The 16,931-nt window shown below is 40.8% G+C and overlaps 1 protein-coding gene across 1 annotated transcript; it reads right to left on the minus strand.

Annotated features, from left to right (window-relative positions):
- Positions 1-87: 87 nt before the first annotated feature.
- On the minus strand, positions 88-15,978 carry LOC128469129 (protein FRA10AC1). Its single transcript, XM_053450969.1, has 14 exons — positions 15,906-15,978; positions 14,293-14,369; positions 11,198-11,293; positions 11,066-11,111; positions 9,757-9,833; positions 9,491-9,574; positions 8,600-8,684; positions 7,341-7,386; positions 2,927-3,040; positions 2,304-2,346; positions 1,699-1,805; positions 1,245-1,283; positions 544-622; positions 88-220 (listed from the first exon to the last, which is right to left on the minus strand). Exons 1-14 carry the CDS (start codon positions 15,915-15,917, stop codon positions 178-180), a joined length of 948 nt encoding a protein of 315 aa, XP_053306944.1. The 5' UTR covers positions 15,918-15,978; the 3' UTR covers positions 88-177.
- Positions 15,979-16,931: the final 953 nt, after the last annotated feature.

Here is a 16,931-nt window from a genome sequence, read left to right on the forward strand (position 1 = left end):
TTTAGAACTCCGTGACAGCTGGCATGTACCATCACAGAGCAACATAGCTTTAAAGCAACAATAAATAATTTGCCACCAGAGGCTACATTTTGCATTCATTATTTTTATAAAAAATAAATTTAACAGAAAAAAGAGAAAACACAAGGATAGAAAACACATTTAATGCGATGCTTCATCTCAGAGAAACATATCTTGAAAGTACTCATCGAATTCTTCTTCGCTGCAAGACAGAGAAGGGAAAATCTATAATTAATACACGAGACAAAGCCTTTTCCTTCGCACGCCGACGGCGGGCCAGCAAAATACCGGCATGACTCAGGAGGAAGTGGGAATTTCTAGGAGATGCAAGTCGCCCCCACACCTAGGACCTTTCTTTGTTCCTTGTTTGCACAGCGTGTTGTGTAAGAGTTAATAGACACTCTTTAAGAGCTTACTTGGCATCAGAGGGGCAATAAAAGACGTGTATTTTAAATATATGTATAAAAGCTGATATTAGGAAGAGATATAAAAAAATAAAAAAACTATATATATGTTGATAGTTACCGGGATTTTTCTTCTGCCTCCTGATGGGGGCCTCTCCAAAACTCAGCATCTGTTTTGGCGTCTTCTTCGTCTTTTTCATCTGGGGAGACAAAAAAACAACAACAAGGAACTTATATACTATACGTATAAAATACACCCAGACAGAGCAAAAAGGGAACTAACTTGGCCCCAGGTGTGTGTTGCGCAACCAGTGTGTGCTTTGAAAAAGTGGATGGAATTAAATATTAACCCTTTTAATAATGCGAAGCCGGATCAGGGGGTGACTCCGGCACTTTAAGGCCAGCGGCTGCCAAATGCCATAGATGCGGTTATGTTTTTATACTCTAGAGAGGAAGATACCATCCCGTACGTAGCCCATCAGCCAGAGGCCCATGGGGCACGTGCCCAGTGAGCCCAGTCCAGGCCTGATATAAAGGAAATACAATTCTGCCATATTCTAGAAACAAAGAATGTACCCCTCAATCGAGAGAAGAACAGACTATATTTATAAGCAGGCCTCTGAGCCGCGTACAGCGCAGCTACATAATGTTTAGGTGAAACACAATGGTTTTATGAAATGCCACCAGCGTCGGCCATGCTGAATTTTCTTTGCGGCTGCTGTTTAAAGGGCCAGGATAATATTATTATTTATACATGTTAATGTAATATTTATTGACACATTTGCATGGAAAGCATTAGGGATATCTTGTAATTTTTTGTACCTGTTTCACTGGAATCTTCTTGTTTATCTGAAGAGGTTTCTGTATGGAAAAATAAAATGCCGTTACAAAAGACCCTGTAACCAAAAAAAAACAACCAAAATGCCCCGAAAATGGCCCAAAAAACAGGGATTGTGTTACTATCAAATCACAGGACAAAGTTCGAAGAGACGTTACACGTATACAGGGCATAGGTCAACAAACCATCAGCCTCCTGCGCTAACGGAGCATTAGATATACGGGATAAGTTGCTGAAGAAGAGCAGGGCATTCAATTAAAGGGGTGCACTCTCTGAATGTGCAAATGAAGCCTCGATAAGTAGCTTTGGGTCACTCCAACGGAAAGGTCCAAAATTGTATATTTCAAAAAAAAAAAAGGGGAATAATAAAATAATTTACAGAAAGTAATTATAATTCAAAAAATAAACTGAAATCATTGCTCCATTGTCAGCCAATACCTTTGCGCTTTGACTTCTCTTGGGTTTGGGAACCTTTGGATCTCTTTCTTGAAGGTTTTCCGTCATCTTCCTGTAACTTCCTTTTCTTTGGCTGAACTTCTTTCCTCCTGTGAATTCGGATCAGTAAAGATTATTTTGCTTGAGAATTGGGATTAAGTGAGGCAGGTTTGGGAAAATCGACGTGTTTTGGGGTAAATTCTCTGTTTTAGGGGTTTAGCGCACTAACTGCCGGGATGCTTAGATTGAGACATAGGACAGGCAAGAGCTTCCATTTCTCCCAACGAGCCGCAGACTATCCCTGAAGAACAAGAACATTAGGAAAAATAACGAGTGGCCCCAAAGGCTTTTCTCCACTCTCCATTCAGCGAGATGTTCTAGTACATTGTGCTCCTCTCTACTCTCCATACAGCGAGATGTTCTAGAACATCGGGCTCTTCTCTACTCTCCATTCAGCGAGATGTTCTAGAACATTGCGCTCTTTTCTACTCTCCATTCAGCGAGATGTTCTAGAGCACACACTTTATAAAGGACAGCCTTGGAATAACAAGAGGAACGCCTTGGAACGTAACACCCCATGATTAGGGGCTCTTGAGATCCCAACTTACCGGTGGTGGAAATTCAGCTTGTATGAACATTCTGGACAAAGTCCTGCATTTAAAAGAGAGAAGGGGGGGGGGTGTAAAAGCTCTTAAATCTATACGGGTATATATTCAGTTTTTACAGCATTTTACCTCCTTTTGCCAATATACCTACTGGATGATCGCATGACGGGATGGAATTTATTTGAATTTTTTTTTGTTTTAATCGTGAATTTGTAGATATTTTCCTCCATCCAGACATTGTTACGAGTATTTGTTATATTATTTTAGTATTTAGATTATATTAAAAGGATTTTTTTTGTAACGCTTTCCATACGACACGCTCATTTGGACTCCAATTTGTTTCTCCGGGTGAAATGCACAGCCTCAGGCGACTTCACGGTTCTTGCAGGGAAAGCTCCCTCGGGTTTTGTAAATAAAACCCCCCTAAAAGTCTTTATTACCATCAATAAAGCCTGATATAATGCGACTCGGCTAGTTCATAACATAGAAGAATGTTCTTTACTTAAAAAGGGGAAAACCCGCCAGGAAATGCTTATCCCGTCAAAAAATCTTTTCGGGTTTAATCACAATATTAAAATCTAAAATAAAAAACGGATAACGGCACAAGGCGGTTTACTTAAACTTACTTAATTTGACGAGGGCGTTCCGCTTCTCCTCGTGTTCAACGTAACCGAAATTTACTTCCCAGCTCTTCAAACCTTCTTTTTCATCGCAGCGTTTGTTCCCGCAGGAAAACTGACCTACAGAATTTAGCGGAAAAAATACATTCAGATTCTGGGGTGTCCAGAATAGCCGAAACACTTATACACGTGTACCAGTATAACATGATGCGGTGTGTAAAGTTGCCCTAAACTTGGCATGTGTACTACACGTGTGTGAGTTACCCTACTGTAATTATGTTCCCTCTAAAATGGGGGCGCACCAGCTGTAAAAGCAGATAGTATACAATACGGTATATACGATGGTAAACTTTACTAAGAGGGTAGTAGATAGGTGGAACAGCCTCCCAGCAGAAGTGGTAGAGGTTAACACAATGAGGGTATTAAACATGCATGGGATAGGCATACGGCTCCTGAATCTAAGACGAGACCAACGACTGATTAAGGTTTGAGTCTTTACAGCAGGAGAAACAGGCAGACTAGACGAGGGCCGAATGGGGCCGATCTGCCGGCAGATTCTATCTCATCCTAATGAATCCGTCAAAGATATCCTACAGGACATTAGAAATAAGAAGCACGCCATTGAACGGCTTCCAGAGAGGGATCCGATAGAAACCAAAAGCCGTTCCCTGATCGCGGATAATTCCGGCCTGGATTCTGCGTTTTCAGGCTGATAAAGATGCGTAAATATCCGTCTATTTCATGTTCTGAACCCGCGGCCACATTTTATCTTTATAGGAAAGAACACGTAATCATTTCCACATTGGTCACATGGGGGGTAACCCTGGCTCCAGCTATACAAGATCTTTCCAGGGACCAATAACATTTGGCATCGGACGGAAAAGTAGATTAATAAGAGGAATAAATTATTAAATAAATACATAGATTATGGCAGATCCGGTTTTTATTTCTCGATAGACGGTTATAAACACGGCAGGTGAGCGGCATCCAATAGACACGTTATAAATGAAGTGTTTTGGGGGGGGGTCCCTGTATATTTTTATAGCACCCCCCCCCCCGGCGATGAGGAATGGCAGCGTGGGAACGCAGGGAATTTGTGAGCGGGGGTCCGCGTTGGAATGAAAAACATCCCTGTGGCGTCTGGGGGGGGGGGATTAGCCTCGAAGAGCTTCTGCCTAAGCAGCTAACACGCAGCTTGTCGATGTCCTCCCCGCAGGCTTCTCTCCCCCAACATATGTCGCCTTGGAAAGCCGTCGCTGTCATGCGCGATCAAGAAAAACGGTGCAAATAAATACAGAAAAATAAAAAAAAATTCCCAAAGTTACCTCGGAATGAAAATCTCTGGCTTCAACTGCAGATGAGATCCCACTTCTGAGCCATAAAACATGATGGAGTCTCCTTATTAATATCAAGTCACCTCTAGCCAGGAAAGACTATCAATTACATTTATTAACAGGTTTTTAAATTTACTGTGTGGGTGGAAGATACATGGACGAGCATCCCCGCAGAAGTGGTAGAGGCTAATACAGTGAGGGGGTTTAAACATACGTGGGATCTGCATACGGCTCCTGAGACGAGAGAATAATCTACGTGAAAAACCTTACTAAATAAAGGTCTTTATAAGATCTGCCATAAAGCAATCTACACGGTGTTGTGAGAAGGTGGAAGGAATGACATGACTACCAAAGATGGCCTCCTCCGCCGATAAAGTAGATATAATAATTCTGGAGCCCTCTATAGGACTTTACCTTTAAGACATGATCATACCTGGGAACACTCAGGGTTTTTGCCCCAGTCTCAGGGTGAAGGGGCAGATTCTCAGGCTCACGTCGGGGTAATACTGAATGTATCTGGGAATTATATGGAGATGTTTCCCCTCTACCAGGACCAGACCGGCCATCAGGTAAACTATACAAACGCCCTGGGGCCCGACAATGCCACCCATATGCAAGGTTTGGGGTCTCGCAGCTGTTTTGGTGGAAAATAAGGAAATTTCTTGTTGTAACATAATTGCAATTAGCCTTTTAAACATACACTTGGGTCAGTGAAAATAATGTGCCATTGGAACACACGAGTGATGGGAGTGATAAAGGGCCCTTGGAACACAGGAGTGATGGGAGTGATACAGGGCCATTGGAACACAGGAGTGATGGGAGTGATAAAGGGCCATTGGAACACAGGAGTGATAGGAGTGATAAAGGGCCATTGGAACCCAGGAGTGATGGGAGTGATAAAGGGCCATTGGAACACGGGAGTGATGGGAGCGATAAAGGGCCATGGGGACACGGGAGTGATGGGAGTGATAAAGGGCCATTGGAACACAGGAGTGATGGGAGTGATAAAGGGCCATTGGAATAAAGGAGTGATGGGAGCGATAAAGGGCCATTGGAAAACGTGAGTGATGGTTTTACCACCGCGATCTTCCTAAATTATCCATCAATAAAAAGATATTTGTTTCTGAATCGGCAGGAACGGGGAATGTTTTTAAAAACAGTACAAACGGCCGAAGTAGAGGCGTCTTTTTCTTCCTATTGACCATAACAGCAGACTTTATATTTACATGACTATTTTGGTAAATAAATGGCATGAATTGGCTTAAAGGGACAGACTACCGTCGCAGACACGTCACCAAAGGGGAACGTGTACTCTACCAATGAAAAAGACCTTAGTAAGAAGCTGCAGCTCCCAGCCTCCTCCAAGATCGTCGCCACTGATTGGCAGCTTGAAGCCGCCATCTGGTCACAGTGACGCGCTCCGACTGAGATCAATGTGAGGGAGGAAGGGGGTCTTAGTAAGACCCTCAACAACGTACCCTGAGCGGGCGCTGGAGCTGACCGGCAGTAAAGTATACCACATGCCAAAAACATCTCCGGCACGGAAAATGACGGCTGGAACGCCACTTTAATACATTGGAAATTCCGGATTTAATTATCGCATTTCGCAGAATAAAGTCCAATTAATAATTTAAATAAATTTAAAAAACAAAAAAACCCTTCTCATTTATTCTGCGAAGATACCACCTTATCACCGTATGCCGGTTCACACAAAAATATACATTAAAATCCCGCGAAAGCCCTGAATGGCTGCGCAAGTTCGATTTTCTGGGGAAAAAACTTTTACTAATCCAGGGCTTATCTGTTGGCCGTATGGCAGACTGTCCTTCAAATACCCTTCAAGTACGGCTGTTCATGATAACGGAGGGCAGTATCTGCGATACATTATGCAGGGCCAACCAAGCTCTTCTTAAGGGAGAAACTCACATGGCTGGCCCTTCATACTGCAAAGTGATGCGAACACAGAACCTGTCGGCAGATCGGCCCCCGTCTAGTCTGCCCGTTTCTCCTGCTGTAAAGACTCAAACCTTAATCAGTCGTTGGTCTCAGATTCAGGAGCCATACGTCTATCCCATGCATGTTTAAATCCCCTCGCTGTATTACCCTCTACCACCTCTGCCGGTGAGCTGAAGCTGCAGTGCCCTACAAAATGAACACATTGGTGGAAACCCTCCCAGGCAGTTGTCGGGTACAGATACTCCAAGACGTTACCATCATCGGCACATGTGGCAACAGCACCCCCTAGCTGTCCATCTACAGTAAAACGAGCAGCAGACATCACTATAAAAGCCCAATCATCTATTTATCCGGTATATATACTACTTTCTATTCAATTTAAAATATTTACTTTATTTAAGATGTATTGAGTTGCAGAGATATTTGTGATCTATGAAGAGATTCCATTAAAAATCAGTCGTTTACAGCATTAACCCCGTCTGCACTGGATTTCTGATTCATTTCATGTTATTTTAAAGGACAAAATCTGCTTTTCTTTCTAAAACAAGGACATTCAACCCCAAACGTTTGAACAGTGGTGTCTATACAGATACGGTAATATATTTTATAAGCCGTTCTTCTGCTTATATAAAAACACAACATATTTACCGGTCAGCCCCAAAAAGTCCTCTAGTGAATTCTATTGGATATGGAACGGATACGTGATATGAGGATCAAGACCAATATGTGTTTGATTTACTTAAAAAAAGGAAACACACGCGTGCCTGAGCGAGTATTTATGACGGTAATATAAAAACCTTGTCACCCTGTAAAGAAAACACTAACTAGGATTAGAACTGGAGCTGCAGCCATTAAAACGGGATCAAAAGCAACTGAAAAAGCTTCCTCCCAAATGAGCGGTACAACGCGGTTTGCGTAAAAGTGAATCTATCCAAATATAAGATAAGATAAAAAAAATGAAAAGTTTAATCGCCTGCAGAGGTTTAGATTGCAAAAATCGCCTGGGTCTATATTGAAATCGCTGTATGCCGTCCTCCTCCCTGGGAAGCCACATCATTCTTTTTATTAATAACAGCCTTGGTAATTGTGTTTTCGCAGTAAATTTTAGTACAACCATTAAAAAAACCTACCTTTTCCTGCGATCACTTCTTTCTCTATCCGCCATCGAAATCCAAACTGTTACGAGAAAACACGAGAAAATAACATAAGAACCTACACAAAAAATCTAAGAAAAGGTAGATTATGCCCATAATATGTTTTCAGGCAGCTGCATATCAGCCATTTGTATGATTCTCGCTCTGTTATCTGATCCCCGATCTACTAAACACCCCGACTCCTTATGATACTGCCTGTGGGGAACAATAGAATGACTCAGTCTTATTCACCCAGCCAGACACTCTGAATGATGAAAGCTTTTGGAGGAACGGACTTCATTAGCATTGCCATAAAGCATCAGCTCAGTGTGGTGTTTGAGGAGGAAAGTCTCTCAAAATATCACATGACTGACAGCAAGGTCCGCAGATAAAGGAAGATTATTAGAGCAAAATGAGATAAAAACACGTTTTTGTTAATGCTGACCCAACATTACTGGGGGGCTATATTACTGTATACAGCGCTGGGGGTTATATTACTGTATACAGCGCTGGGGGGTTATTACTGTATACAGCGCTGGGGGGTTATTACTGTATACAGCGCTGGGGGGTTATTACTGTATACAGCGCTGGGGTTTATATTTAAGATTATTTTTTTTCCCATGAAATATCCCCTTTTAATGCAACAGTACCAAAATATTTATCATCCTATCTAATTTTAGTGCCACCGAGATAAAAAGGACTGCTTCTAAGATATCCTTACAAGTGATGTTTAGATCTGATGAACACCGTTACAAAAAAAAGAAAATAAATAAAAAAACTAAACTGAAAAGTAGTCTGTTAATAGGAATTTCCCAATAAAGCTCCATTATGCTACCAACTGAAAAGTTTGTAACAACGTAAAAAACATACGACCCCCCCACACTCAAAACTACTCTGCGCTGTACAGCACTTCACTACATGCTGATGTTTAGATGAATCATTACATTCATAATTAATGATAAATCACAACTTACTCAAACTAATAGATCTCTGAAATGTTCCGCACCTCCCTGCCAGCCCTCCCCATCGTGTTTTAAGAACGCGTTGTAATTGTTGAGTAGATGGAAGGATACATTAGTTTTTCATAACGCCTTTATATACAGGATTTAACTTTAAGCAGAGAGGTCTGTGTATTATATAAATATATAATCGTATAGAAAACACCAGGCATTCTATTCACTGTAGTTCTCGTAAAAAACAACCAAAAAATAGTAAATGAAAGAAAATAATGGTTTTAATCGGTTAAATTTACAAACCTTGTTCTCCTTGTATCGGCTAAGATCTGCTATGCAGTATTCCTTAAATAGTTTATCGTAATACTTCTTGGCGAGTCTCTTCTCCCTATAATCAGAACGTAATTATAATGAATATCTTTGATTATTGCGCAATGATCAAAAATATAAAACGAGCATTAAGGCAATGGCTGTTAATGCGAATGATCTCTGGGATTGTTACGAAGCCGGCATCAGGTACAGGCGCTGGACATTTAAACCCCCAGAAGCCTCACAATTAGGGAGTCCGTTGAGGGGAGAAGTGGCTCCTTTGTGCTCCCAGGGCCAGGAGATGCCCGGAAAAGACGATCCCTGAGCCGAGTGCGGCTTTAATTGCCTGGACCCGTGTGAGTGTTGTCTGGGGGAGGTATTGGAGAGTCTGGCAAGGAGGTATTAGCACTATAATTAGTATTAGTGACTAGTAGGACTGGCCAGTCAGGGTCAGCAAGGTGTAGCCTTTATTTAGATGATTTTGTTTTGGGGATATTTGTTTCAGGCACTTGTTACTTGCTGCTAGCGATGTTCATGAGCCTTATTGCCCCAGAGATCATGCTTAAGATCCCTAAAAGTGACTTTATTGACTCTCAGCTACAACTGTAATGTATAATATAATGAATATTTTTTTTAAAAAAGTCTGCAAAGATGAGCAGACGGCTGGGCTGAAACCGAGATGGGGAGATTTTTTTCTATTCTGTGGTTTTGGGGTTTCTTCCTCTCATATCACTGGACGTTTAAGGACACGGGTCTAGTATTACTGGGTGATCTACCTGGGCTTATCTCGAGTGCTTCTGCAAACGCTGACCGTTGGGATTGCTGCTTCGTTAATTACCCCGCATTGTACTGGCTACGTAATCACTGTGAAGAATCTATATTTACCAAGTCAAGTCTTCTTCATCTTCTTCCTGCCAAAGGAATCTGTGGTTTTCTCTGATGACATCAAAGTCTGTTTTATCATTTTGTCTGTTTCATGAACAAAATAAAAATATATATATACGTTAAGTTGCAAAAGGGATAACGGGAAACATATCCACTCAACAACTTCTCTTACACATGGAATCATTTCAGAAGCGCCTATGTGACCGCTGTGCGCCGGCGCTGATCATTAAAAAAAAAAAAAAAAAAAGAGCAGAACCTTGACTTACCGCGACCGTTTAAAGTCTTCTAATTTTCCTCCGTAAAACAGAATGTAGTCGTTAACAAATTTCTGATGTCTGGCAAACTGAAAGATAACAGTTAAGGAAACTTGATGAATTTGACTGCCAATCACTGTAACTGTTGTGTAAGGGTTAAAAACAAATATCATAGTATGAATCAGATACTTAGGGGAACGCTAGGGATATGGAGAAAGTAGACAGTAGCATCTCTGGCATACGACGGCACAGCGGACCATGCAGCACCGATCAATCGCCAATGATGCCGATTGAGGTATTGCTCCTATACACCTGCTTGTTTAATGGTTCTGCGGCTGTGATCAAGATATAAACGCACACTCACGGATAGGGTCCAAGTGCGAATTCATATGAAAGGGTGGTAGATAAATGGAGCAGCCTCTCATTAGAGGTGGTGGAAGCGAATACAGTAAGGGAATTTAAACATGCAAGCATAACACTATCCTGAATCCAAGACTAAGATCAAGGACCGATCACTTCTTATGTCCTGTTATCGCCTGTGTTTTTAGGTTTGAAGGAGTAGGGCGGTGTTGTGTCGTCTATGGTGGCTGAGAACCATGAGAGTTACCGTTCACGGGTTTGAAGCCCTGTGTGCTAAAGCTTCGCTCAAAAATATTAAATTGTCAAAGAAAGCGAACGCCGGTTATGTAAGTCCCGCAGCTTATGATGTAATCCCCACTGTTTACAGACTAGGGAGGGCTGGATAGAATTGTTTAGAAAAAGGGTTATGAGATCATCTTTATGTACGAAATGAATAACACATTTTCTGTGCAGCCGTAAAGACAAATAAAAGCAAGTGATTTTTTTTTTAAAGTTAAATAAATATAAAAGAAAAAGCCAGAAAAGAATGGTTTGAACGCTTTGTTTGGACATAGTGCATAAGTGTTTCTGATTAGATGCTGATGTTATCTGAAAGAAGTACGATTCTGATTAACCCCTTGAAAACAGAGGATATAACATTATGTCCCCGCAGAGCTGCCCGTTAACTCCCAGGGACGTAATACTATGTCCTTCTTCATCCCAAAAACGCCCTGCTAGTCCTGTGCGGAAAAACGCAGAGAAAAAAACATTGAAAAGTTGGTGGAAATACCTAAAAACGCCCTAAGAACTATTTCAAATTAGTCTTCATTAAAAAGAGAGGGGCATTTAAAGGGCAAGAAAACGTCGCACGCAGCTGGTGCCCTGAAGATTTAATAAGCGCGGCACAAAGTGATAATTGTATTAATTTATCTGACGGCTGGATAACCGTTAATTAGAAGCTTTACCACCAGCCAAAGGATACAGCGTCCATGGAAATTAAATGCACTCTCCGGTTCTGTGCCTCTTGCCTGTAGAAGAGAAAACATAAAGTTACTCGTTGAATTGTAAAACATTTGCGGAAAGAATCAGAGTAATAATAAGCAGAGTACTTTACCTGTCCCATTCATCAGCCGCGACTTGTCTGTGAGCCACCTTTCCATATTTGTCTTTCTGAAAGGGTTTTTTGAGCAATGCTTCATCCTTTCTACGTCTATAAGAGATGACACAAGGTGGTTTATGACATTGTTGGGAAACGATGCAATTGGATGGAGCAGGTCCATCATGGATGGCCCAAAGCTCACCCCTCTTCAAGATGCCGCCACACGTGGATACTGACAAGCCTTACTACAATCGGCTTTGGTCAACACCACAAAGAAAAGGGCATGATCTACTTAGTATATATTTTATGGAGGAAATCCAGGTAGAGGGCATTGTTCCTGAAGAGAACATGACGACCAGCGAGGACACTAGCAGTGATACTGTGTGCCTGAGCACGAAGCTAAGCTTGCGGCAATCTTCAGCGGCCTTCCACTTGAATCCGTCACAGGCCCAGGTGCCAAGGTCCAAGAAATAGGTGCCGTTTAATAAACATGGCCTCAAAGAAGCCCATACTATTGATATGTACAGTATGTTTGATGAGTTAACCAGGTTCACTCACCATTCCTTTACCCTATAAAGGTGGATAAACCACAGACACGTAATATACACCATATAACCAACAAGCCATACAACATATAGGCCAGGGGTGTACAACCTGCGGCCCGTCAGCTGCTGCAGAACTACATCTCCCATACTCCTCACCCTGCCCCTTAGCCGAAAGAGCATTATGGGAGATGTAGTCCTGCAGCAGCTGGAGGGCCGCAGGTTGGACACCCCTGATATAGGCTATACATTCAGAACTGGAAATCCTGTCATGTAAATACGGCCCTTACGCCTGCTCGCAAAGTGTGAAACGCTGGTAGTAAAGGACACGGAGTCGGCTGGCATTTGGCCATTTGTTCTGAATAACGCTTCAAAAGGAACTACAAACTGGAAGAAAAAAGCTGTTGGCAGAAACGAAATGAGCTTCAGCGTCTCAGAGCTCCATTACAAGCCACAGAGCTCATTACACGGTCTACAGAGACCTGACCCTCTGAGACTTGCGTCTGACAAAACAGGCTTGTGGCTCAATCCACAAACAATTGATATTTAATTAGCATTTGGCTACGCTGAAGCACGGATTAAGGGCAATTTCTTCAAGGCACATTACTGTATTCTGATTCTAATCACACTGTGCCCTAAATCGACTACATAGGCTTATTCTACCTATACATCGGGATAGTATAGTCGAGTTTAATTTTAACATAGTATATAAAGCACAGTTGGAATCAATTTGTTGGGAAACTAGCCTTTTAAGACACTGAAACATTACCTAAGCACCATGGGAAATGTAGTTCCACAACAGGTGAGAAGCTACCTGTTGGCCAAATCAAGCAATTCAACCCTTTGGGGTTTATTCACTAAATAAAGAGTTGTGGTTTCAGCATCCTCGCTTCACTTTTCCTGCAGCAGAAGCTCACTGGCCATGGACCTCCATAATGTATTAAGGAGCTGAAACCACAACTCTATTTAGCCAATAAAGCCCTTTGAGTGCTATGATTACTGTAGTCTCTGCAGCTCCTTAACGGTCTAGTATATCTTCAGTAAACGTATTATAATTCCAAATTAGCAGGAAGCCGGCCAAATCACCATCTCCTACATACTCCCTCCAATGTGGGATAGTTTACTCCAAATCACATCTTCTGGGAATTGTCGCAGCTTTTAGCTAAAGTGTCTGTGTTTACAGTGTGTTTACAGACGCTTCGTTTAAAAGGCAGAGCCAACATTATCTGTAAAGTAATAGAAAACTGTCAAATGATATAACAGCAACAATAATAATGATAATATTATTATTAATAATGATAATAATAATAATGTAGATGCTGAGAAAGAACCAAAGAGGCTATAGGTTTATATCGGGACTGGCTAGTAAACATATTAATAAGGCCAATAATACAATCTAATACACAATTAGATTTTTTTTTATCCCAAATTTTTTTCTTGGGAAAAATCTTATGAATTCAGATTAGGCACGTTTTACTTGCTGTAGGTATACAGAGATTAGAGACATGAGGATTAGGGTGAAATAACAGGAGGTAGACGTCGGTACACCTCATCGCTTTCAGATGTGGCTCAGTGAGGACTTCCCTCCACCTTCATGCTGCGATCGATTAATCTCATTCTCGACCAACACCTATTACTTTCCGCGCGGACAAAGCCCCATCGTGCTGCGGCAGCTCATTTACCAGATGGAGTCTTGCTGAGTGAAAAATGTAGATCTGCAGCATCCCTGCGCCGTCTTCACAGATCATTCTATAATAAACGCACAGCGGGCAGGCTCCCCAATGACATTTGCGTGTTGTGATACCATATGTCGCTCGACGACTCAGACCAAGTTGTCAGCATGCTTTTAAACTGATAGCTATGTTTATTTCATCTAGATTACTTGTATTTCATCACAGAACATTACTGATACATTTGCTTCGCTATAAAGGGTTACCTGATTCCTGATAACAGACTGCTTCTATGCGCTCTGCAGACACTGAAAGTGAGCAAATGAAAGACTAGGGCCCCAAATACCATAAGATCGGACTTGAAACTTATAATTTTCCTCATTTTAGGATAGTTAGAGAGAGTGAGCATGTGCAGAAAGCTCTGCAAAGAATCTTTAGACCACATAGGAAGAAGGCAGCCACAGCTCTGTAGCTGCAGCTTCTACCTGTGCTATATTTTGCACCCTAATTCATATTGAGATGCTCATGATAAGCATTCTTCTCCACTGGGGCTGTCAGGGACGTTAAACTGTCTCTTTAAGCACCACTAGGATCTAAAGTTTAACATTCATTTCAACGTTTCAAAGTGTGCCTGTTAAAGAAGAGAAGGGACGCGGTATGGCTGTGTTTTATATCTACATCCAAACCTCATCAAACATAAGCTGCTAAATACATAACTCTGCAAACCTATAAACAGATGTGAACACAATAAGATGAGAAACATCTTAAGAACTAAATAAAAACAACATGCCGTAAAACATTACCTATTTTGAATTAATTCAAGAAATAATGGAATTTCATCTCTTCACCACAAACTTTTTAGTGTTTATTTCCGCAAAGTAAATGTAAAAGCAGATACCTGGTTTTCTCTTCCTGGTTGTCTTTGTCTCCCTCTTCGTCACTGAAATCCGAGTCATATCCCCCAAAGCCAAGAGCCTAGAGACAGCCACATGAATCAGACAATATTAGACTCTTTAGTATCCGATAAGCACCAGAATAAAATAAGATCAATAATTCTGTACATACCAAGTTACGAATTAAGTTTAAAAAAAATCTTATTTACTAAAAAAGGCAATTTTTTATTATTATTGGCAAGCCATTATACTGTGCTTTTACAACATTTTATGGCATCAAAAGATATGTTGTGAGTTATTGATACTGGAACTAAGCTGTTGGGGTCTACTTTGCAACTATTTTAACTCCATGATATTGCTATACATTATGAAGGGCCAACCCCAGTAAGAACCCCATGTAGAAAGGGCTAAGCTGGCCCAGTGTGATGTATAGGAAGATCACCAATGAGAGTTTATGTGCTGTAGACCTGAAGGTGTTTTTTGTAACTTGAATGCGGAAGCTGAATGTACCTTCTTGAAACAAAAAGGTTATTTATAAAAAGCAATTTTGGTGTAAGCCGATTGGAAATCTTAAACTATGATTTGGGGATATTTGAAGGCTTTACATAATTCCTATAAATAACAGGATAAGTAGAAAGAATACCTTAAATTTGTCCATAGACACAAATACAACTTTTCATTATATTCAGTATACCTTTAACGGCATTTAGAAAAAAGTTGCTTTTGAAATAAATCTACCTCTAGACATAGAGGGTCAGGAAGCAATCCTGGGACGAAATAGGGACAGAAGTTTCAGTTAGGTGTTCTGATAATAAGGATATCTGGTCACCCTGTTTTGGCATCACCAGAACAACCAATAGAATGATGACCCCCCCCCCTGAAGTTCAGTGTTTAGTAAATAAACCAAAATATGGCAATAAAAATGTTACAATTCATTTTTTAATTGGTTGTACATGAAACATAGCCGATCCAGCCCGCAAGAATGTAAACATCTGGATTTTTTTAAAAATAAAATTCACTAATCCATTAACATTAATGATATTTTTCTATTTGCTGGCGAATCGCTGTCCTGCAGAAGCTAGGAGCTGCTTGAGATATAAATGAAAAGCAGACGAGGATCACCGCCGCCATTCAATACAAAATACTCATCATAAATCACAGAATTTACAGCAAGAGATGCAAGGAACTCAATTCTGACAGCTTACACATTAAGCAAAACTTTCTCACGCCTTCCAAGCTTGTTGGCGATCGGACCCATCACATATAACAGATGAGCGAGATATATCCGTGTATATCCCTCTTTATTTATATTGACTGTGTGTTACAGGACTGACAGTCTCTCTCTGTCTGGCGCCTAAAAGGGTTAATGATGGTACAGCAGCATGCTTTCCGGTTGTTTCTGAACTACAACTCCCATTATGCTTAGCTAACAGAAGCCCTTTTTAATGCTGCCCAAAGATTATGTAAGATACGGTCCACAATATAACCAGGCACGTAAACATTATGCACACTTGAGTTCAGTGCCACACCCACGCACGCCGTGACCGACTCCCCACGCAAACCGTGACCGGTCCCCACGAAGGCACTCGATAACATGCTCACAAATTGATTTACTCACATTTTTAGCCATTGTGTCTGCCCAGCTTCCGGTATTCCTTCCCCTTCAAAACACACCGAGTACGCGCGGAAAAAAGTCCGCCTGGAAACACAGCCTAGAACATTTAGTTCCGCCTGGCGCTCTGGAGAGCTATCAATAAACCTTGCGGGGGGATATCTCAGGGCATGGTTTAGGTTGTCGGTGTTTAGATTTAACATGTCACAGTCTTCCGGCTACAACTCTCTTCATCATGAGTCACAGAACAAGCTTTTCCACCCCTATTAAACATTGCAGCTTCTGCTTTTTGTAAATCATATTTAGCAAAATTCTTTGATAACTTATACATATTTATTTTTTAATGCAACACCTCATAAAAGCATTGGAGTTTTAGCTAATTTTGTCAGTCCATACACATAATAATAAATTATTATAAGTAATTAAAATAAATGTCTTTACAACAACCAGTTGACAATTAGAATATACATATATATATATTTATGCACCGATCAGCCATAACATTATATATATGGTATGGTTGTTTTATTATTTATTAGTATATTAGTATGTATTAGTATATATATATATATATATATATATATATATATATATATATATATATACAGTATATATATATATATACAAATATATATATATATAAATATATACTAATAAATAATAATACATTGATAATCTTGCTATCATGGCTCATATATATATATATATATATATATATATATATTAGGCAGCGAGTGAATATTTAATCCTCAAAGAGCTGAAAACGTTAATGCCGGTTCTGATAGAAATTTGTCAGAACACACAGAGCATCACAGTTTGTTGCGTATGGTGCTGCGTACCCGCAGACCAGTCCAGGTGCCCACGCTGACCCCTGTCCATTGCCAAAAGTGACTTTAATGGGCACATGAGCATAACTTCAGCACACCTTCAGAGGTCTAGTGGAGTCCATTCCTTGACGGGTCAGGGGGGCCTACACAATATTAGGCAGGTGGTTATAATAATATGGCTGATCGGTGTGTGTATATATATGTT

This window comes from Spea bombifrons, chromosome 11, assembly GCF_027358695.1.
Source record: "Spea bombifrons isolate aSpeBom1 chromosome 11, aSpeBom1.2.pri, whole genome shotgun sequence".
NCBI lineage: Eukaryota > Metazoa > Chordata > Amphibia > Anura > Pelobatidae > Spea > Spea bombifrons.

Excerpts from the sequence above, each read along its gene's own strand:
- LOC128469129 (XM_053450969.1), bottom strand. Across the intron at positions 11,112-11,197 it reads GCGGCTGATGAATGGGACAG|GCAAGAGGCACAGAACCGGA; the intron begins GTAAAGTACTCT and ends TCTCTTCTACAG. Across the intron at positions 1,284-1,698 it reads AGAGAAGTCAAAGCGCAAAG|AAACCTCTTCAGATAAACAA; the intron begins GTATTGGCTGAC and ends TTTTCCATACAG.